This window comes from Anoplolepis gracilipes, chromosome 3 (assembly GCF_047496725.1).
Source record: "Anoplolepis gracilipes chromosome 3, ASM4749672v1, whole genome shotgun sequence".
In the NCBI taxonomy this organism is placed as follows: domain Eukaryota; kingdom Metazoa; phylum Arthropoda; class Insecta; order Hymenoptera; family Formicidae; genus Anoplolepis; species Anoplolepis gracilipes.
The window spans coordinates 17,867,272-17,891,154 of NC_132972.1; the positions used below are offsets into that span (position 1 = coordinate 17,867,272).

The 23,883-nt window shown below is 34.5% G+C and overlaps 1 protein-coding gene across 1 annotated transcript; it reads right to left on the bottom strand.

Moving 5' to 3' along the window:
* Nucleotides 1–22,297: 22,297 nt before the first annotated feature.
* LOC140663646 (uncharacterized) lies at nt 22,298–23,461 on the bottom strand. The gene has a single exon (XM_072887939.1). The coding sequence runs from the start codon at nt 23,459–23,461 to the stop codon at nt 22,298–22,300; it is 1,164 nt and encodes a 387-aa protein (XP_072744040.1).
* Nucleotides 23,462–23,883: the final 422 nt, after the last annotated feature.

The following is a 23,883-nucleotide window of genomic DNA, read 5'->3' on the forward strand; positions in this document are numbered from 1 at the left end:
TGGTATAATAAAGAGTAAAATGTCAATAAGAAATATGTGATACAACAAGAGAGGAAACTAAAAGAAATTCAAATATGAAAATGTAATTAATAAGTAAAAAGAAAATAATTAATGAAATATAATAATTACAAGAATGAATATTAACCTTTACTATAGTTAAATTAATAAGCCTCTCTTGCTGTAAAATGAATTATAATATAAGAGTACGAAATTATTTTATAAGACAAAGAGTCTCTCATTCACGTGTCAAAAAATCAATAATTGGATGACGGCGAGAAAAACTCGATGAAACCGAATATTATTCTTATCTATTGACGCAGAGATTTAACGAAGCTAAATATTATAACAACTCGCTTTTGAAATTTACCGCTAGATACCAACTTATAAACTTTGCAATTTTCATCGAACCTATTAAGATTATGAAGAGCTCGCCGCTTCTGACGTCTTCGAAGGTGGAGAGTTCCCTCATCAGGATCCAAAAATTCATCTCCATCCAGACGAAGTAGCCAACTCGAGAAAACTTGGGTCCACCAAATGCCTGGGGGGAGGTAACCCCGCAGTGGGGACGGACCGCAGGAAGTCAGTCGATCTTGCGGACGGAGTCAGTCGTAATTCTCAGTAGTCGTATTAAACCATCGCAACAAGGAAGTCGTCTCCGAGTCTTTATTCACTAAAGTCCTAAAATAAATTTTAACTTAGTTTCGTCAGCTACTTTGTGTCGTCAAGGTAGATCTTTAATAATACTTTGTTTTCTCGTCTTCGCGACTCGTCTTATATTATAATTTAGAGCTGCGACTCACTCTACTTTATAATTTATAATTACTACTTTATTGTTAATTAATTTCCAATTCCTGGTACAGTGCGGTCGTACCTTTTACTTTTATACTATACTCGCAATCTCTGTAAAATTTTCAAGCTTTCAAAATACATAGTTGCTTATTTCACGATATTTACAGGTTCGTTATTTCAAAATAGTGATCCTTCACCCTCAACCATTATTTACTATAATTAATTTAATATTGATTAAATATTTAACGTACGTCTGGATTTTGAGCGTTAGCGACACCCGTGCCTGGGATAGAGCAGAGTGACGTGCCCCTCGTGTTAATTCGAGCAGAGCTGAGACTTAGTCGATGAGCTGCTTGAATGTCGCTTGATCCAGATTGTCAGCCTACAATGAATAATACTTTCTCAAATTAGAATAAAATTTTGATTATAATTTATAGTAAATGCTGTTCCTGTCGCGCCGGTAAACGACATAGACAATTACGTGCCGCTTTACGACGACAGAGACAAATTTTGAATAGTGATAACGGCCTCGGCCAAGTAGAAAAAGACATAAAAGACAATCCAGTTAGCATACCAGACAATCGAAGAATTGTCGTAGAACTTTTCGACCAACTTCCTACATCTGACTTAGTCGAAGTTCCCATCTCGCGAAGAACCTTCGAATTTATTGGCTGGCCCGGACCGTTGGTTAAAATTGAGCTGTGTTCTGCCTCAACTTCTGCTAGTGACATCCCTGAGGGAGATCCACGACGTCCAGTGTATGAGAAGAAAGCCCAGGAAAATCAGCAAAGCTAGAAGCATTAATAAAGGTAAGTCATAATTTCAAACACACACACACACACACACACACACACACACACACACATCACATTATATACATTCTTATTATTGATTTATCATATTCAAAAATTGAATATCACTTAAATAAAACAATATATACACATATTGAATTATAGTCAACTGCTTTCATTATATTAAAGTATTTTCTTTATCATTTCCTAATATTATTTTCGAATATAAAACACGTAAAATTTTGTTATATATATATATATATAAAGAAAATATAATAAATAAAACATAATAATAGTAATACTTTTACAACAAATACATTTATATTACTGCTCATATGATAAACTGTTCCACCCTTAGCTCCTATATATATATATATATATATATATATATATATATATATATATATATATATATATCCCATAAAAAATAAAAAATAAATATATATACATTATAAAATTTTTTATTAACGGTAATAATAATTTCATATAAGACCTTTAAGATAAATAAAATATTATTCAAATTTTTAAGACAAACGTATAAGTACTTATGAAACAATAAATTTTATTCTTATCAATAAAATTAATATTAAATTATTAATTATTGATTTTTCTAATTATAATAACGAAATAAACAAATAAAATATAATAAAAAGGAAGATTCATGATACTTATCTTAATAAATAATGATATAAATAAGGAGCATCTTTCTTATACTACCCATTTCCCTTTTCCATCGGAGGTGGTGATTTTTAAATAAACAATAACGCCGGCCTCCAATCAACCATATTCCAGTGTGAATTTATTTATTTTGTATAACACCTTTCCACTTAATATCGAATCTGCAAAGACAAAGTTGATATTTATTTTTAAAAATTAATATTTCGCTTCGCGGGGCAGAGCGACAATTTTTTCTGCTAGACTCTATCATTTTATGTAAAAACGCGTTGAATGAGTATAATTATATCAAATTTTGAGGTGAGGTAGCTATTCTAGATAATTACCGTACCTCCCGCCTTAAGTTCAATTACGAACATACCTATACATACATAATTTTTATATATATTTATAATAAATTTATCATTTTCTTATTAGTTATAAGCCTTACTAAATAAAATATCAATTTTATTAATCATAAAACATTATAAAAAATGCTAATTAACAATTAAAACAGTTAACCTACCTTCATATAATTTAGTAATACAGGCAACAATAATTGTTTAAACAAGAGAATTTATATTCCGTTTTAAACTATTAATCTTATATCTTACCTCCTCATCCGAAGATCCATAAATTACCACTGATTTCTTTGTTAAATCAATCAATACTTCTGACACGTCTTAGGCCATATATTACTCCATAAGCCATAACTATATAACTTTCTAGAGTTACCACTCTTATACCATTTAAACTATATAACTTTCTAGAGTTACCACTCTTATACTATTTTACATTAAGGAACCAAATCTGGTCCACCAATTGATTACGACCCGAGGAACTAGGACATAAATATCAAAATTCTATGTATACCCATTAACACATATATATATATTAACTTATTGAAAACGACCTTTTAGATTTAAATTTATAAAAATTCACAAACAACAATTTATCTTTTTCATATAAAATTTAGTCAAGTCATTATAATTAGACTCCTGTATAATTACAAATATTATTTTTTCAACATAAGTTAATTAACAAATTACTTGTAAAATTGAACAACATAAGATCTATCGGGGATACGATATTAGAAATTTCTCTCATTTATTCTATTCTACCTAAATTAATAATTTCTAACAAAATTTTTCCTTATGATTAATTAACAATAGTATTTTATAACAATAAAAACATAAAAATTTATTGCAAAATAAATAAATAATTAACAAAAATTTCTAATTTGCCCGAAATTTCGAGGATATGCTTTTTAGCCTATTTTACACATTTTAGCCGCCATTTTTAAATTTTTTATTTTTTGACTTAAGGATTCCAAATACCCTTAAATACTCTTACTACTATTAAACTAAGATTTATACAAAATTTCGACTAAATTGAGACAACTTTAGAATTTTACTATTCAATAGATCACAGTTTTTGCACCTGCAAAAATATAATTTGAAACGTCTATTTTATGCAATATTTCCTGACGACCTTATGGACAAAATTTCGTAAACTTACCTCTAATAGGTTCCGAAATACTTCCATTTGTTTATAAAACGTCAGCCATTTTGTTTTTACTGTTTTCCATCCTGGGAAGACCGGACCAATTCCATTATAATAGACTTGAACTGACGGCAATCTGTCCCCAATCTCGATTCTTCAAATCACTCCCTATAATAGTTAATTAAATAAATTAATTATAAGAATTATCAAATTTCTTATTAACAAGTTAAGATAATACCTAATACCCACTACTGAATAATAGAGACGATATCTTACTTTAAAGCCACCCTATATACATCTCTTATATACCGGGTATCAAAAAATCATTACTCGTTAAATTTTAAAATTCAAATATCTACAATATTCTCAACACCTACATGCAAAAGACATATAAATCTTATCCCTATCTCTTTTAATTAGCTCCAAATAAATTAAGAATAAATGAGACCTCAAACAACTGATACTGAAATTCAACAAGACACCTTTGTTGACCCTGAAGTTATATTAGAGACCTTAATCCAATTTATAGAAGAAAATAAAGAAAATATTATTTACAATTTAGATAACATCATTAAAGAATTTTTAAACCGAGCTTCTATTATCGTAATTCCAGATCAGTAAAAAAATCCCCTGATTTATTAGCTTTTAGAACACATTGATCCTGCTCTCAGCGGAGCCCTGGGTATAGCCGATTTAGACAGATTACCCAAAAAACTAAATAGAGAGTAACCCTGTTATTGACACTTAGGTAGACGATAACAGTAAGTCACTGCACGTGACATAGTATTAATATTAGTATTAGTAATAATAATCAGTATTAATAATATTGAACAATCCATATATAATCAAAATGGACCTTTATTATCTTGCCTGTTTAATAATACTAGACGTTTGTTTTTTATTCCTGCAGTTCTCTAACCTAGTGCAGTAAGTTAGAACAAGAAAAAGTATATTTGTTTTTTTCTAACTTATTGCACTAGTTCAGAAATACAGGAATAAAAATGAACCTAAAAAATCAGATTGAACTAATTTTTGTAGTTAATGCCAAGACTGGTCTACAAATGCAAGTAAAATCTTTGAAACAGAAAGATAGTTTTAGAGAAGACGAATCAAAAGGTAAAATATATATTTGCATTTTATTTCAATTAAGTTTTGTAAGATTAAATCTTGTAATGTCTATAATATTATTTTTTACAGTTAACAAAAGAATTGAATATTGCGAAAGACTCTGTCAGACAATTACAGCAGAAGATTCCTGTACTGGAAAGAGAAAACATGATGTTGCAAACAAAGATACCTGATTATGAAAAGTTTTTGAAACAGGTGCAGGAAAAACACGCAATGGAATTGAAAAACATGCAGACTCAAAATGATGTTCTTGCAGATAAATTAAATGTCACGGTATTGTCATACTTTTTATTTAAACTATTTTTCGTACTTCCTATATATATTTTCTCTATAATTATATTTGCCACAGCTGCTCAATATGGACACCGGCAACAATAATATTTGGCCAATAATCATTATTGATTATTTTTTGTAATTGCAGAATATATACATTTCATTTAGCTTCTTTTTCAATATAATTTATTTATTTATTTAAATGCACAGAAAAATAATTAATATGTATGTCTAACAATTATACATTTTTAATACAATAACGTGATATTTTATTTTTAGATATTACTTTGCACATTTATAATGTTAATATATTTAGTTTATTATATTATTTATCTTTTTTTTAATAGGAAAAATTGTATATCATTCTTCAACGTAAATTGGAAGATGACCGAAAGAGCGCACGAGGCTCTCATGGTAAACAAGGGTAATACAATGAATCATTTAAGACAAGCATTGAAAGAAAGTCAAGCTCAATGCCGTAATCTTATGGCCGCGAATAAGACTCAAAAAGTAATGCAGTTACTAGCACAAATGAAAATGTTGACTCAGGAAAAGGAAGAGAGGCATAAAATTGTACAAGAATTGCAGGTAATTTATAAGATTCTATGTTAAATTTATTCTTTGATTATCCAGAAGTTATACTAATTATAAGAAATTAATTTAAAGATGAGATTTTTAATAAATTTGCATTCGACGTTAAAGATTAACTCGATTAACGGTATTTTTCAATTTATTAGATATTTAACAGAGTGATATATTATAAAAATTTGATGCTTTTAAAATAACATCTCGAAAAATAATTTTCAATATTGAATTAACATGATGTAATCTTTCAAAGTCGATTAGTAAGAGATATCTTTGCCGATTATGTTCACTGACTGCTGCAGAGATTTAGTTTACACTTTATTGTGTCTGAATTAGATTCGGGAAATTAACTACATCGGGTAATGTAAACAGAATATTGCATCCAGAGTGGAGTGAATAAACGAGGAAGAGGACAACGACGTGTTCGACGCCGCGTTCGATCACCAATTAGCGACAGTTCTTTCTCGGCGGCTTTTCTTTTTCCCTGCTTGTATCTAGATAGTGGCGATCATAACGAATTATCCGTCGATGTCCGCCGCGAGATATCGTCAGAGAAAAAGAGAGAGAGAGAGAGAGAGAGAGAGAGAGAGAGAGAGAGAAGAACTCTCGAGTGGAGAAAAGAGAACCAGTTTGGGTCACGAAGAGATGGAACGGCCAACCGATCGGATTCAAAATATTGATATTCCTTTCGTGAGCTGACCGACGGCGATCTCTCGAAAAAATCGCAAAAGACTGGTGCGCCTCCCCCCTCTCTTTCTCCTTTTCTCCCCTTCTCTCTCTCTCTCTCTCTTTCTCTCTCTCTCATTTCCTTTCCTTTTTCCTCTTTTTCTCTATCTCTCCTTCTCTCCTTTTTCTCTTTTCTTCCTCCTTCTGGCGAACGACAGCTGCTGCGACTGCTGCCAAGACGCATCGTTACCACGAGCGATAACACAATGGACGCCGTTCTTCCTACGCGATTATCACGCGCAGATTGCTGCGAGCGTCGATTCTCGAGAAATTATGGACTGTCACTATGCGCTCTCGATAACTGGCCTGAGGATATCCGTGGATACACCTGACTATCCCCCGTGTCGTCCCAAGATTTCGTCGCGCAACGATTCTTCGATAAACCGTTTTTGGCACGGCCTTACATGGCCGAGCAAAACAAAACGGCGGGAAATGTTTTTGCGAAATCTAAAATTTCAGAACCCTCTCCTTAAGTAGTGGAGACTTTTAAAAATATTTTCGGAAATTTATCATAAAGTTTCACAAATTTCTAAAATTTCTAATTATATTTAAAAAGGTTAATTCACTTATACGGAGCCACCCTCTTGTTACGTCCCTGGATTGCATCCTATATAGCATGTTGCTATGAAGAATGTTAATTAGCAGCCGATGTTTAATTATTTTTCGGTGCCATGACAGAAAGGATCTAGCTGTCAAAACCCGCGGACGTATCTAGACCACTTAACTGTTTTTTAACGTTTACATGAATACATTATTGTATTTTCTCGTTGCGTCGTATTAGATTCTCTTATTAAAGATCATTTCTTCCTTATGCGAGTCGTTTCATTCTCGGCGCGAGTGAGTGAAAGTGCGTATCAGGAACGTCTTTGCGAGATTTCGCAAAGACCGATCGAAGGACGTAACATTTTGGGGGCTTGTCCGGGATCGAACGGACAACGAGGATCGTGTCGACAACAAGATCGACGGCGTGAAAAACAAAGAACATGATGTCGCATTCTCTGAGGACACGTTCTCAGACTACAGGAAATACAAATTCTCTTCCGACGACTGACAAGGGAACTGTAAGAAGTATCCTTCACCGATTTTAATGAGCTTTGGATATGTTGTAGAACATAAAAAAATATTAGACCCATATTTTTTTTAGCGGCGTATCTCAACGTTTACAGATTGAAACAATCCCTCAAAGAATAACAAATTTTTCGTTTTCAGCGAATATTTTTGAAATTATGGACATATGAAAAAATGTTTTATACGAAAGTTTTATGGTATTTTGTATTCTTTACAATAGTATAATTGTATTTTTCAAAAATGTCAAATTTTTTAATTTACCCCACCGCCACCCCTTATTTTGCAAAATTAAAAAAATTTTTTAAGAACAAAAATTAAAGAGTATCGAAAGTCAAATTCACTCATTTATAATAATATGTGGGTTCCACGAATCAATTTTGAGAAAACAAAATGATAACTTCGTGCTATAGGCGCTGCGCTATAAGTTGTGTTGCGTTATTTCTTTAGTTGCGACACATTCAATAAAAGCCTCTTGTGTATATATTTATGTTGTGCATATATTGGAACATAAAAATAAATTAATCTTAATAACATAATACGCAACATATTAGAAAATAAAATAAAGAATAAAAGAAATAGTAATATTATATTTTACATTTGCATATATAATTGTAAATGTAAATTTATATAATTATTAAATATAATTTAATATATAATTTAATTTATTGATTAAAAAATACTATAAAATAAAAATAAAAGAAGGAATAGAAAAAAAGGTAAAATATCAAAAAAATAAAGGAAGAAAAGAAGAAGAAAAAGAGGTTGAAATTGTTATAAACGTAATTTCATATGAATAAGAATTTTTATTAGGCAGAACTAAAAGAATACCATTTGTTGCATGCGTAAGGAAAACTGCCAAAAACCTTAACAGTATTCATCAATAATTTAAAAACACATCTTTTTTAAAGAAATTAGTACAGAATTTGTTCATAAATATATATGTCTTACATTTATAGCACATATTCATTACAAAATGGCTGTATTTTTCCCGTTGTACCGGCGGGAATAGTTAAGAAAACAATATCTGTTGCAGAATCTGATTTGGTTTCTGAAATTATGTTAGGACAATTTCCACTCCATGAATCTAATAATATTACCGATTGTGGCCCGACATTCGGAAAAAATACTTCCTTTAATCAAGCTTTTACATGATTCGATGTTAATTTGCCTGATGTTGAAGCCAGAACAAAGATATTAGGCGCCTTGAATAATGTTTCCTGTACTCTTGGACCAAACGTTCCGGTAATTTCTTTTAAAACTATAAAAAGAGGTGATAATAATCTGCCATCAGCCGAAATAGTCGGTTGAATTGTATAGCTATTCGTCCATTAGACGTATACGGATTTCGGTTGTGGAAGAATTTTATTAAAAACTTTTCTGATACCGTTATGTTGTTAAATCTTGTTTTGGATCTTCATGCAAGAAATAATATCTTAAAATTACAATCATTAACACACTATCAGTTCTCGTCGCCCAGATTTCAAAATTTATTTAAATAAATAAATGGTTTCAAAGTGGATACATACAGAATAGACCAACAGAGTTTGAAACACCAGTAGAATTTTGTTTTAAAAAAAATTCTAAAGTAAAATGCGATATTTGTGGCGAAACAACAATAATAACTTGTTCTTGGTGTAAAAAATCGCTTTGCATAACACATTTTTTCTATGAACATTATCTTTGTAATGAATATGTGCTATAAATGTAAGACATATATATTTATGAACAAATTCTGTACTAATTTCTTTAAAAAAGATGTTTTTAAATTATTGATGAATACTGTTAAGGTTTTTGGCAGTTTTCCTTATCCATGCAACAAATGTTGGTATTCTTTTAGTTTTGCCTAATAAAAAATTCTTATTCATATGAAATTACGTTTGTAACAATTTCAACCTCTTTTTCTTCTTGCTTTCTTTCTTCATTTTTTTGATGTTTTACCTTTTTTTCTATTCCTTCTTTTATTTTTATTTTATAGTACTTTTTAATCAATAAATTAAATTATATATTGTTACATCCTGTCGGCTCCATGTCTTTACCTCCTATAAAGATAAAGCAATAAATGCCCGACCAGTCATAAGAGGGCCGCGGAACGAAAAAATGTTTTAAACATTGAAATCGATGTTCAAAGAAATGACCGAAAAGGATCGATAGCGAGATCCCCTAAATAAATAAATGGATAAAAACAGCTGCATAATCCTAGGAGATAACCAAATGAAGAATCTCCAAATTTTCTAAGAGGCCGTACCAATCAGCAACAATCAAAAATAAGGAGGAAAAGGATCTCACCGAACGACAGCTTTTTACACGTCAAAATCTCAAAAATACTCCCGCCCAAATTGTTAACACGCCCCCAAGATTTAATATAAAAAGGGAAGGCTCGCGCATTACGAACACCACAAAATTAAAATCAGTCGATAGTACAGCGTCAGATTTATTCGGCACAGATTTTTCGGTCGTAGCAATTCATTTTACACAGCGGGAGTTCCGATTACGTCTTAAAACCTATTAGAGTCAGTGTTCAATAACGACCACCGAGCAAGATCCACAACTGGGGCCACAACTACACCAGCAACTAAAACGCAACCAATCTGCCTAAGTAGTAAGTTTAATTTCCTTCTCTTTTGTTTTTTTTTACATCGTTTCCTTTCCCCTTTATTCAACCCTGTTCTTTATTTAAAGTGCTTAAAATCGCGCCAACCCGCCGATTCTCGCGAGCAAATCGAGACAATAGATCGGACGACACGACCGTGAGCAAAACCAACAGTTTAAATTCCCTCTTTTCTTCACCGCAGTACCCGCTCTGTTCCACCCCGTTAAAGACGCTTTTCCTATCTACCCATAGTTACCCTAAAATAGATTTTCCTTTCTCATCATATTCTCCCGTACCTCTTTCGGTCCTTCGGTCCTTCGGTCATCGATATATCCGATGACTCACCGCCATCGTCTTCCCCAATATTTTCCGATTCCTCGTCCGTAATCCTCTCGGATAATTCATCGAACCACATGATAGAATTACCCGACTCCTCTTTGGAATACTCTCCAGCAGACTCTGACACCTCTGCGCTTCCCTCCTTAGAATCAAAGCTTGCATCCATGTCCGATTCCGCTCTCCTCAACATTATAGATAGCGTCATCGAAGACATCGACATCGGGCCGTAACATACATAACACTTTACGCAAATCTTTATTACTATATTTTTTTTTTTTTCATAAACTATTGTAACAAATACCAACCAGGATAAAATCTTTAGAATCGCACTCGTTCCCCTTCTTTTCTGGTTGATGACTTCCGTACTTATGTAACACCCGCGATCCACACACACTCATGCAACTAAATTTAAGGCCGATATCAATAAGGTTATATGTATAATGGTAAGGATCAATTGAATAAATGTTAATCTAAAAATTAAATAATCGGTAAACTTATTTAACTCCCTCACTCTCTCCACGCGAAAGATCACACTTGGTCCCGTCCCGCGTAAAAGAGATTCGATTCTTTTACCAAAAAGGGACCACCGAGAGAGCGTTCGCATAACAGAGTAATAACGACACCTGTCGTTTACCTGTTTGTTAATCTGCAGCTCGCTCGACCGAGTCACTTGTCGATAAGACTTGACATCGGAACAGTTCCTGTTACGCCCTTCCTCTGACCCATCCTTTCTACGGGCCTGGACGTAACAATATTAAATTATATTTAATAATTATATAAATTTATATTTACAATTATATATGCAAATGTGAAATATAATATTACTATTTCTTTTATTCTTTAATTTATTTTCTAATATGTTGCGTATTATGTCATTAAGATTAATCTATTTTTATGTTCCAATATATGCACAACATAAATATATACACAAGAGGCTTTTATTGAATGTGTCGCAACTAACGAAATAACGCAACACAACTTATAGCGCAGCGCCTATAGTACGAAGTTATCATCTTGTTTTCTTAAAATTGATTTGTGGAACCCATATATTATTATACATGGATGAATTTGACTTTCGATTTCTTTAATTTTTGTTCTTAAAAAATTTTTTAAATTTTGCAAAATAAGGGATGGGGGTGGGGTAAATTAAAAAAATTTGACATTTTTGAAAAATACAATTATACTATTGTAAAGAGTACAAAATACCATAAAACTTTTGTATAAAACATTTTTTCATATGTCCTATAATTTCAAAGATAATCGCTAAAAACGAAAAATTCGTTATTCTTCGAGGGATTGTTTCAACCTCTAAACCTTGAGATACGTCGCTAAAAAAAATAAAGGTCTAATATTTTTTTATGTTCTACAACATATCCAAAGCTCATTAAAATCGGTGAGGGACACTTCCAACAGTTCCCTTGTTAGTTACACTTGTATCCTAAGATTTTATAAATTGTTATGTAAATATTACTGAGTATTATAGTTTTGATATAAATATGAGTTATATATATGTGTATATATACATATGTATATATACATATGTATATATATATATGCGTGTGTGTAAATGCTTTAACATTTGTATGTATTGTTACGTTCCAGCACCAAAAATTTTTTCATTAGCTTTAAGAAAACACCAAACCAATAGTCTAAGTCTAAACAATAAGTTACCTACTACATCTTATTTGATAAGTTACTTATTATATCTTAATAGATAAGTTACCCATTATATTAGTTACCGACTCTAACGAACAACTCAAAAGCGCTAGTTGTAAGTCGCCGCCTTTCTACCACCATGGGACTCTCCCGCCGCTCTGAACCCTTAGATAACCCTTCCTCCGCGCTTACCCCACTCTTCAACCCTGACCCGCGTAAACTAAAGGACCCCAGGGCAGTCCCAAAATTCGACACATTAACTTGAGACTCTGAGTGATGCACTTCTTTCTCTAGAAGTGCTCCTCATTCTTGTGATTCCATTTCAATACGCGGTTCCATTTCCATATACTATTTCATTCCAGCACGCTTTTCCATATCCATACTCTATTCTATTTTAATACACGATCCCACTTCATACAGTTTCACCTCAACACATTATTCAACTTCACGCGAGCGTACACCGTACTATTATTTCGTCACACTGCGCCTGTACACCCAGTGTTATTTCTCCGTGCCGATAGCTCTCAAATTCACTCGTGCCCGTTACCACTGTATCAGTTATTCAATGTAAGTGTAGCTAAATATATACATATATTTGTGAGATTGTATTGCATACTAATAACCGAAACGCACCTAAAGCCAGTCCGCATCTTCTACGTTCGGTGTCGTATTAAGTACCAATCCGATTCTCCGATAAAACTTGGTTTCGACCATTAACAAAGACCAACGACACAGCGGTGCTGACGATTGCACGCTTGTTACGACTCCTATCCTGGCATCGTGCTAATATTCTGCATATGCAGCATTCCTATCCCAAGATCAATGCTTAAATTTACTCCCGCTAGCGTCGTGTTAATATTCTGCACATGCCGCCTCCCTATTCCAAGACCAATGGTCGAACCCAATAGGTACGCGAAATTAATTCAATCTTTTCCGTAGATGCCAAAAGTAAGAAAAGGCGGACACAAGTACCACGCGCGGCGTTTATATTACGAGTTTAATACGCTCTCGTTACCGAAGCGGATAGCGAGTTCCTCGGGACAGAGCGCATTTATTTCGACTTAGAGTACGAAGCGTACTTCAACCCAGTCTTTCGAGTAAAGGAAACCAAACCTCTGAGGAAAGACATCCGCGTTAAATCCATAGGATATTTTCGTTGGCCGTGCAAGCTAACACCGATAGACGCAGCGATTGTTCCCCCCACTGCCGCCCCCTAATTACGTGCCAGGAGACTCAACGAGGACGCGTTACCTTCAAATACGCGACAAAATCCTATATTTGAACTACGGAAGTTCCACCCCCGAATTTAATTTTACGCGGAATAAAACGTAACGAATATTCTGTAATAGAATCACGTAAACACAAAGACTTGGAAACGCGCAGATTTTCTCGTGCCGTCGAGCATCACTTTTAAGACCGACCTTTTTTTTTACTTCCTGTGTTTTACTTGGGCCAGTTCACTCTCAACCGAATCTTTCCAAAAAAGTATTTTCCCTTCTTGTTGCCGAGTTCACTTTTACGACCGACCTTTTTTTTTTTGCTTCCTGTGTTTTGAATTGACCAGTTTCACTCTCGACCAGATCTTTCCGAAAGAATATTTGCCTTCAAAATAATATTCGTTTCAAATAATATGTAACACGCGCTTTGTTTTATCCGATAAATTGTAAACAACCGAAATTTAAACCTGAATAAATACAAGAAACTTTCCTTTCGCTTTTCGATTATTTATAGACCTAGCTAACCCTTGCCCCCGTTCCCCGACTGCGACTAGCAATAACATTTTATACGAATAATAATAATAAACAATTATAAACATTTAACAACACACCTATATGTGCTACGGACGATTGTGCCCTGTTCAAGAGGGCCACCCCTCCCCTCCAGCCGTCGAAGCGCGCCACCGATTAGAGAACGTTCGTTGCACCTACATCTCCGGGTTCGCTCATAAATCGGAACTGACTCCGTATTGCGCATCTTGCTCGTGAATTCAGATAATATTAATAGGGACTCTTACGCGTACTTTAACGCACACCTTGCCATCGATAGCGCGCGTTATACCGGTGTATATTGCACGGCATGTTCTCGTAACCTAGCGGAGTTTTTCCTGTTCGACTGCGAAAGGTGTATCGGTGCCTACGCCGACTTCCTCAGAGGTCTAAGAGATAGGAATATCTTCTACTATTCGTTAGCAGACCCGATCAAGGTCTTCGTTAGTGGAACCATTCCCGATTTATATTGCAAGATTTCTCTTAATCGGTAATTGCCGTTCCGCCGCCGCCATATCATCACATATACGGCAGCTGGTAACACCACCGCCGAAGAAAATAGATCCATTAGATTGATCCATTTCTTTAAGCATATTTTTACGCACCTGTGCAAGTTTGTCTACATAGGTTCTTTAATTATCACAGTCACTTAGATCAGTAGCGATTGGATTCTCCAACGTCTGACCGACAAATGTCGCTACCGTTAACTGTACTTATCGATCTTCGATTGGTATATATTTTTACATCTCAAAATATACATCAATCAGATCGATAAGTACATTTAACGATAACGAAATTTGTCGCTCAGACGTTAGACAATTCCGCTATAGATGCAGTAGAAAGAATTCAATACTTTAGACTTTAGAGTTTGTCAAGAAGTTTCGACATAAAACTTTCGTAAACCTTAATAGCTCTTTCCTTTTTCTCCATACTTTCCTGATATCGTTTTTGTCGTGGTTCTTCTCTTTTCTGTGCTTCCACTTGATTAGATAATGCCCAAACCTCCAGTTGACTCTCCAATCTTGTTTTCTTTTTCACATTTTTCTCTTATCAATTTTAACTTTGTCATTACTATTGTCGCTGTTTTCCCATGCCTCTATAGAAACGTCTCCTGATTCTGTAGTAGAACGACTTTAAAGAGGAGAAACGTCTCTTGAAGCTAGATGCAATAGCAACTGGTTTTATACTTGACTTCATACTCAGTACTTCTTTCATTTCATCAAAAAATTTACATGCTTTAGGCTGTACACCTGACTGTGCGTTGTGATCCTTTGTTGCCATGTAATGCCTTCTGAGATCTTTAAATTTATTTTCACATTGTACAGCATTAAAAATCCAGTTAGGATTCATTTTTTGTAAACTGTCAGAAATCATCCTCTACATTTCTACATTTTTCGTTACAGAGCTTTTGAACAACGATTCATGATCTTTCCACAATTTGATCAAGGACTTAACAGCATTTTCATCCTTCCACTTAGCAATCTCGTGTGACTTTGGTTTTGATACAGGTTGCTCTTCAGGTATAGATTTTTCAAGTATTGTGGGCTCTTCACAGTCTTGTATAGATAAATTTTCAGATATATTTGTAGATGCTGTAGACAATATTCCTAGAAAAATCATAAATACATGCTGAAAAATATTGGCCCGTATTCTGAGCGTACATTTAGTAGCACATTTATAGATCACTTTTAGAAGCGCTGATAAATCTTCTAGTAATACGACTAAAATCCGTCATATTCTCACCGCACATTTATAGCGCCTTTAGCTTAAAGGTACATTTTGACTATCATGTCATATATCATGCGAATTGCTCGTTTATGGCGGCACTGTGATTGGTCGTCGCGCGGTCAATTACGCGCCATAAGATAAATTTACAAATTCATTATAAATTTCAAAAGCATCTATTCTATTTCAAAATACTCGCGACTCACGTTCACGTACTGCTTATTTATTTCCTGAACTTCAATCGCATGATCAATATCTTCCAAAATACATCCATGATTATATACTTTCGTACTTTTGTATATATTTTTGTATTTATTTTGTACTTTTGTATGTACTTTTCTAGTTTAGTACTATTGTATTAATTTTTCGCAATTTATATACTTCGCTTTACACACTGATGCACTGTTAAGATAAAGAAAATTTTTAAAGTGCCCAAATATCATAATTATTGTTGTGTAAAATCTCTATTAATTGTAAGAAACTCGATATATATCCATTTTATTAACAAAATCAATCATATAATGTTGATAAAATTAATTAAACTTGTCAATTGTACCGTAACTGTTACGCACAGAGCGCTTTTATTTTGCTAAAATGTGCCTCCGACCACATTTAGCGGCGTATTTATCGATATGGCATAAATGTGCTATAAATGTGGCTCAGAATAGGATTTTCACCATAAAGTTGCGCTTTTAGGCTAAACATGGCGGTCCGCCTCTAAATGCGCTATTAAATGTGCGCTTAGAATACCGTCACATTTAGCACGTCATCTAAGGCACATTTAGAGGCACATTTAGCGATAAATGTGAGCTCAGAATACGGGCCATTGTCTTTCACTTATTATATAGTTGCTGTTTGCAAATAATATCTCACTAAACACTAAAAGTAATATTAATGTCATAATTTCCTCAACAATGTAACTGTTATGTATAACACGTATTTTACATTGCAGTTACATTGTTGAGTGGAAAATTATAACATTAATGTTACGTTACTGCTTGCTAGTGTTTACTGAGATATTTTTTTCAAGGGAATAGCAACTTGTAAAACAGTATAATGAATTAATTGAAAGTCTTTACCAAAAGAAGAAATTGAAGGATGTTCATCTGAAGATATATTGAAAAAGTTTGCGTATTTTTGCAGTTGTTGATTATGCACATCTTATTACCTGTCACATAAAATACATAATTTCAATACAGAACAAAATGACAATATATATCAGGAAAAATTCAATTTAGCCAAATACTAATGAAATTTATGAATTTAACCTATTTATTGCTTCTTACCTATAATATCAAATATATAATAGTTTTCTTTATCATCCTTTTGCGAATTTTCTTGGTCATCCACACATAAAATATGACGATTTTAATTAAATTCGCCATCTGAATATCAATCAATTTTTGAGCGAAGTTTCCGAGCGAAGCACAAATCTCTAACTTTCCCGTTTATTTTTGAGCTTTGCCACACAAAATCTCCACCAAATCCCACCGTGAAAAAGAGAGTGGAGAAAAGTTACACGAGTGGTCCGCGAGGCAAAGTTTTAGAACGCTCGCAAGTGTGTTCTTAGTGTGACTACTAGGTGTTTTCGAACGAATTGGATGTGGCAAAACACACAAGTGTAGTTTTCGAACGCACCCCTAGATAGGACCCTGGGTAAGGAACCGTGATACGTGGTGGTCCCGCATCGCCGTTCAAGCGGCAGCAACAACTAAATCACGTTGCCGCCGCAAAAAGATGGAAGATCTCCCAGTTACAGGGGGATCCCGAGCAGGGGCGGGTCCTGGTAGAATGTCACAAACAATCCCAGGGCCCGCCTACTCAATCGCTGAGGAGAGACCACCGTGAGGTTTTAGTCCGTGCGAGTCGGACATTCCCCTCCCCAGGAAAGAGGGTATCCATAATGGATTTCCTCATGTAAAAAAAACAAGGGTCAGTGGCGGAGCCTCTCCCCCGCCCACGCATTTCGTAACTATTATTGCACGGTATCACATGGGTTTTCAACTTAAAAAATTACGAAAGGAAAGGAGGCAGTACCAGGCCAATTTCAAACAATTCAATATCAGACGAATGTTTTACGAACCTCATCTAAACCCCGGTGCAGATTCCACTCCAGTTACTCTATTTCAGAATCAGCCAGAGGAACCCTCCGCAAACGCACAACTGACCGCTGACTTGACCTCCATTTCAGAGGACCATGGAACTTCTTCTGTGGAAGCCCTTGTTACCGAAACCCCATCCAGACCAGTCCGTCACAGACAACAGCTCCGCAAATTAGTCCTGGACCTAATAGCCAAATCTTATACCGAGCAATAACTTCCCAAGGAGGGAGATTGTTGGGGCATGTTGAATGCACCTCATTCGCGCGCTGATATAAAGAGCGCGCCACTGGCGCACACGTGGGGCAGCGAGTCGGAACACGGAAGAGCAGTACGATCGCACCCAGATAGCGAACCGTGTATGACTTATTACGTGGCAAAAAATAAACGAGTTTTACGGATACTTTGTTCGTGTGTGGATATTTAACCCATCCAACAATCCTGAGGACCCAATACTTTAAGATGTCCGTAAGACATCGTAATTTTTAAAACGTCCATAATATATTTTAGAATTACTATATATATATATATATTTTAACGCGTCAAATTTTATCACATATAATATAATGTATATTTATTAGCGCGATCTTTTTATTCTTGAAGATTTTTCTCTAGGAAACTTTTTGTTTTCTTTTGGAAAGTTGGACTTATTATTAGACTATCTCCTTGTCTGATATTGGTTGGTACCGCCTCCGTTAAGCCATTGGTCGTCTTAATTTTGGTTAAATTGTTTTGGTTTAGTTCTTTAATATACAGGTTTAGACCACCCATGTCAGCCATTTTTCTCAGCAATGAAACGTCATAGGAAGTTAGGGAAAAAATTTTCATTACTAAAGGGCACCCAAAGTATTCATTGATGATAGTTCCAACTTCCGGTATAAACCGGAAGTAAGTGTTACTTGGGTCAACTTTGAAATTTCAAATGGGAACATAGGTCGAATGGGGTATTATTGGATAGAACTTCGAAAAAGAAATAACTTTTATTAGAACTTAATTTAATTATCTCTTACAAGTTTCGAAAAAAAAGTTTAATGTATGAATGTTTGCAAAATGTTCAAAATGGGCAATCGACATCACTCACACATTACACACACACACACAAACATTACACATACACGCACGCACGCACACGTACACATACACGCATTATTTACATGACACATAATTGTACGACGTCAATGTCAACAATTAGAAAAACTAACGAAAACACCGTTCAAAGGGAGACATTCCTTTGATACAAACAGAAATTTAAGTTAAATTCATGATGATTCTTCAGTTTAGATTTATCATCAACAAAGCAAACATATTTTCCAATCAGGAAAGTTTTGATATGCTTATAGTGGGGGAATGTCGCCAAAATTACAGAGCAGCCGAGCGTTTGCAGAAAGGTACCCCCAACGTATCCCTCAGTCTTGGGAAGTTTTTAGGCGTTTAGTCTTTCGGATTCGAACAACAGGTAAACTTTATCCGCAACACAATCGAAACCAGGAAATTAGGCGACCTGTGAGAGATGAAAGAGAAGCCGATGTCCTTGCTGCCGTTGCTGTGAATCCTCATGATTCAACTAGGAAGATATCAATTGATTCCGGACTGAATCAAACGACAGTTTGGAGGATTTTGAATACTAATCGCTACCATCCTTATCACTTAAACTTGCACCAGGAACTTAGAGGATACGATTTTCAAAATTGAATCAATTTCTGTCAATGGTTGTTGACAAAAAATCATCACTTCTATCAATCAATTCTTTGGACTGAAGAAACCACATTTAAAAGCAATGGCGAGGTTAACCTTCACAATGCCCATTATTGGTTACCAGTAAACCAGCATTGGTTACGAGAAATAGATAATCAGCATGTATGGACCGTCAACACCTGGTGTGGGCTAATCGGAGACCAAATCATCGGACCCTATTTTTTCGATGAGGCTCTGAATGGCATCCGATATGCAAATTTCCTAGAAAACGTCCTGTGCCAGCTTTTGGAAGATGTCCCACTAGCAAAGCGAGTAGTGATGTGGATGCAACAAGATGGTTGTCCAGCGTATTTCTCTAGGATAGCACGACGCGCAATAAATAACTTGTTTCCTGGACGGTGGATCGGGAGAGGAGGACCTGTGGCGTGGCCACCTCGATCTCCAGACTTGACTCCTGTAGACTTTTTTTGGGGGAACAGATTAAAGACATTGTTTATCAACATCGTCCAACAACAAGAGACGACATGATCGAATTCGAAACACCTGTCAGTCGCTAAGCTCCGAAGAAGTTTTACGAGCTACGGATAGTGTTAAATCACGTTTGCGGAAATGTGTGTATCAAAATGGCAGGCATTTTGAACATTTTTAAGTTATTGCAGACATTCACACATTAAACGTTTTTTTTCGAAACTTGTAAGAGATAATTAAATTAAGTTCTAATAAAAGTTGTTTCTTTTTCAAAGCTCTATCCAATGATACCCCATTTGACCTATGTTACCATTTGAAATTTCAAAATTGACCCAAGTAACACCTACTTCCGGTTTATACCAGAAGTTGGAACTATCATCAATGAATACTTTGGGTGCCCTTTAGTAATGAAAATTTTTTCCCTAACTTTCTATGACGTTCCATTGCCGAGAAAAACGGCTGGCACGGGTGGTCTGAATCACCCTGTATATAAAAATATCATGATTAATAAAATCTTTTAAAAAAATTTTAATAGTTTTTTATATACCTTTTTCTTTGTACTTTATATTAGTTGTATTATTCCTTAAAAGAGTGTCTTTTCTTTAAAAAAGTATTGTAGATCTCACAATAATAATCTTTATATTATTGGAGATTATTTTTTGGAGATTTTTTGTCTTCTTTTGGAGAGTTATCTTTTTTTAAAACTCAAAATAATAGAAGAAATATTTGTTAATACAAATTCATTTGAAAAAAAATATAAAAATAGATATATACAAATTTTCCTGTTAAGTCAGAAGTTTCTCCTGCCTGTACCTTGAATTTAAAAAAATAATAATAAATACATATCATTTATTTACTATTAAAAAAAGAGGATTAAGAATTAAAGGAATAGGGCAGCTGTAAGAGAGAAGGAAGAAAAGAATTTCAAATTAAAATTACCTATAAATATTTGAAAGCAGATCTCTTTTTTGTTTTAAGTTTAGTTTGAATTGTTTCTTTCTTTGTTCTGTTTTTCTTTTCTTCAGTTTGTTTCTCTCCTTCTACCGTTCTAATTTTTTTTCTTTTTTTGTCCTGGCTTATATTTTCTAATATTTATTTTAGTATGTCTCAATAGAGTATTTTTTAAATGTAAATAATAAAATTTAGACAATGATCGAAGCTCGACAATGAACGACATGAATTTTGACATTTTTGTGTTTAAAGATGTTAAATATTCCACGTCTATTGTCTGCTAAAATGCAGACTAATAGAAAAATGTGTAAGATAGCTTTTAATTAAACCCAATCTGTTTATAAAGTCGTCAGGATGTTTCCACGGGAGAAAGATATCGATAATGTTTCGTGAAATATATTTTGTATAATAACACTCACTATTATTTAGAATGTTAAACACAAGTATTTCTTTATATATAAAAGAAAGTAAAAGTTAACACAACTTTCTTAAAATAATTATAGGACTTTAATCGATTAAAACACGGAAAGGATCTTAGACACAACCGATCACTCGCGCAGATATCGATAAACGATGAATCTGCAGCGTGAAATGACGTGACGAACCCTCTTGTTATTTTGTTGTTAAGCAACGTACTTAGAATATATAAATACTATTTAATTTTATCGTGTATACAGACGCATATTAGAGTAGCCAATAGGAGAATAGTAAGTAAATGCGAACATAGATATACAACATCATAGATATCTTACAAATGCATCACATACTGTAATATAATATATACTACAAGGAGAGGATAAAAAAGATTATAACACACATGTATTGTAACAATAGTTTATTATAAATATGGATTGGTCGAACCTTTATGATGATGATTCGACCACCAATTGAATATTTTAAATACATTTTGTAAAGCACAATTTCGTACATGTCTATCGCAACGCAGAGTAGCATCTATTTATCTAAAGCAGGAACGTCATCATAGTCGTTATCCAATGTCTCGATAATAAGACCGATTCTCGTATCGTCTTTCAGTAAATTTGCCAATCATTTTAGTTTTTCATTTCCTTTGACATACTTTCGAGAAGATGCATCTTTCAACGTCACGGCGTCAGTGAATAAACATTTGGCTCTGTAGTACGGAATGTTTCCATCTTCCTATTGCAGATTGTGATATTTTCCAATCAACCATGCAACTTGAGATTTCTCAGATCTCATGAGCAAACGGAATGGTGTAAGACTCGTAAAAATATAATGAGAGAGTACAGAGTCTTTTGTCAGAATCGCAATTTCTTTCACGATAAATTTTCCTCCAACGATAAATCCTTGTAGATCCACAAACATTGGCACAACCATAATGAAATGATATTGGCGAGAACTATGACGGACGACTGATGTCGATCATCGAGTATCGCCAGTTTTAAAATGTTATAATGTTATAACATTGGAGGGGATTATTCCTGATTCATGTAATTTTGCGGACAACATTTGTCAACGGGTTATATTCGACAATACGATCGTGCAAGATGAGGCAATATGCGGTAGTATTTGTGGGTACGTCTGCTTACATTCAAATTCTATCCTTACGTCCACAGTAGCATTTTTGACAGGCTCGTTTTGTCGCAAGCAGTCAATGACCATGAGAGGACCGCACTCTAGAAATTTTGCCATGGTAAATAATATATTATTATTGCATCCGTAATAAGATTTACGAAAACGCGCATACATGTCGAATAGAATAGTGTATCTCTTTTTATCAAAATCCAAATTTAAATCATTATACGGATAAAATTCAGAGTTTAGATAGAGTTTAACGTTTGTCAATTTGCAAACGAATTTGGTAATATCTTTCGACGCGACATTTTTTCTATCAGTCTGCAGTGCAAAGATTACGCATCGCGGTTTCTCCAGCTGAGAGGCAGTTTTTACAGTCCACGAATGCTTGGTCGTACTGTGTAGTAAAGGAAATTCGTATAGATCCCACAAGCGGAAACTCATGTTCAAGTATCTACCGCTTTCCAACGCTCGTAGCAAGGACAGTTTACTAATTTCGTTCAATATTACGTGAGGCATACGCCATTGTATTTTTTGTAATTCAATCTCAGCTTCAGCCGCCTGAGCTCCAAATAGACAATTGTTGTCGTTGCGTGAACATATTAGAATCAATTCATGACAAGCGTTAATCACAATGCGCTTATAATCCTCGCAAAATCCAAGCAACATGTTGAGCGGCACGCAAAAATTGAAGTAACCTTCGTCACTATTTTTTGCAACTATATTCCACGCAGCATTGTGCAAGATTTTACTTCTCTCATGTGTAAGGGAAATGTAGTTTTTAATCGTGCAAGTTATTCCAACGTTTCTGTTGCGATCAATTTCCACACCGTTGAGTTCATATCGAAGTTCATCAAACATGAATGTAACGCAATTATTTCCCAATATCATTAGTTCATCCTTTTTCCTTATAGTCAATTTTCCCTCGATGAGGAAGCTTTCGCACGGCAACGTGTACAAATCCTGATGCTGTATAGGTATCCGTATCTCATCACTATATCCAAGTGTTGTATTTGTGTATGGATTGTACGTATGAGTTTCAATCTTTACTATACAGTCATCAAAGATCGATTCGCTTCCAATGTTCAAAATGTCAATCATTCTTTCAATTATTTCGTACGACAAATCCCAAAGACTTTAAAAATTCACGATTCAACGCGCTGAGCTTCTTTTTAGCGCAACAAGAGACCTGATTATTGTCACCAGACACCGCCCGCCTCCTCGCAAAAGTATTGTCCCTCGTAAAGATATTGTCTCTCGCGTGCTCCGTTTCGTTCAACACGAGCATACTATTTTTGACGTCGTACGTGCAATCGTACGGTAATTTCTTCTCCTCGAAAATCGAGCAATCGACCCTCCTGATCCACAACACGTATCGTTAAATCGGTAATGCTTTGCACGACGATCGGTAGATAAATGATTTGTGCGGGCGTTTCCGATATCTTATATCCCGGTGGTACGGTCGGAGAAAATTCATGTATCGTGTATACGCGCTTACTATTGCTATATGCACCAGCGGTCAC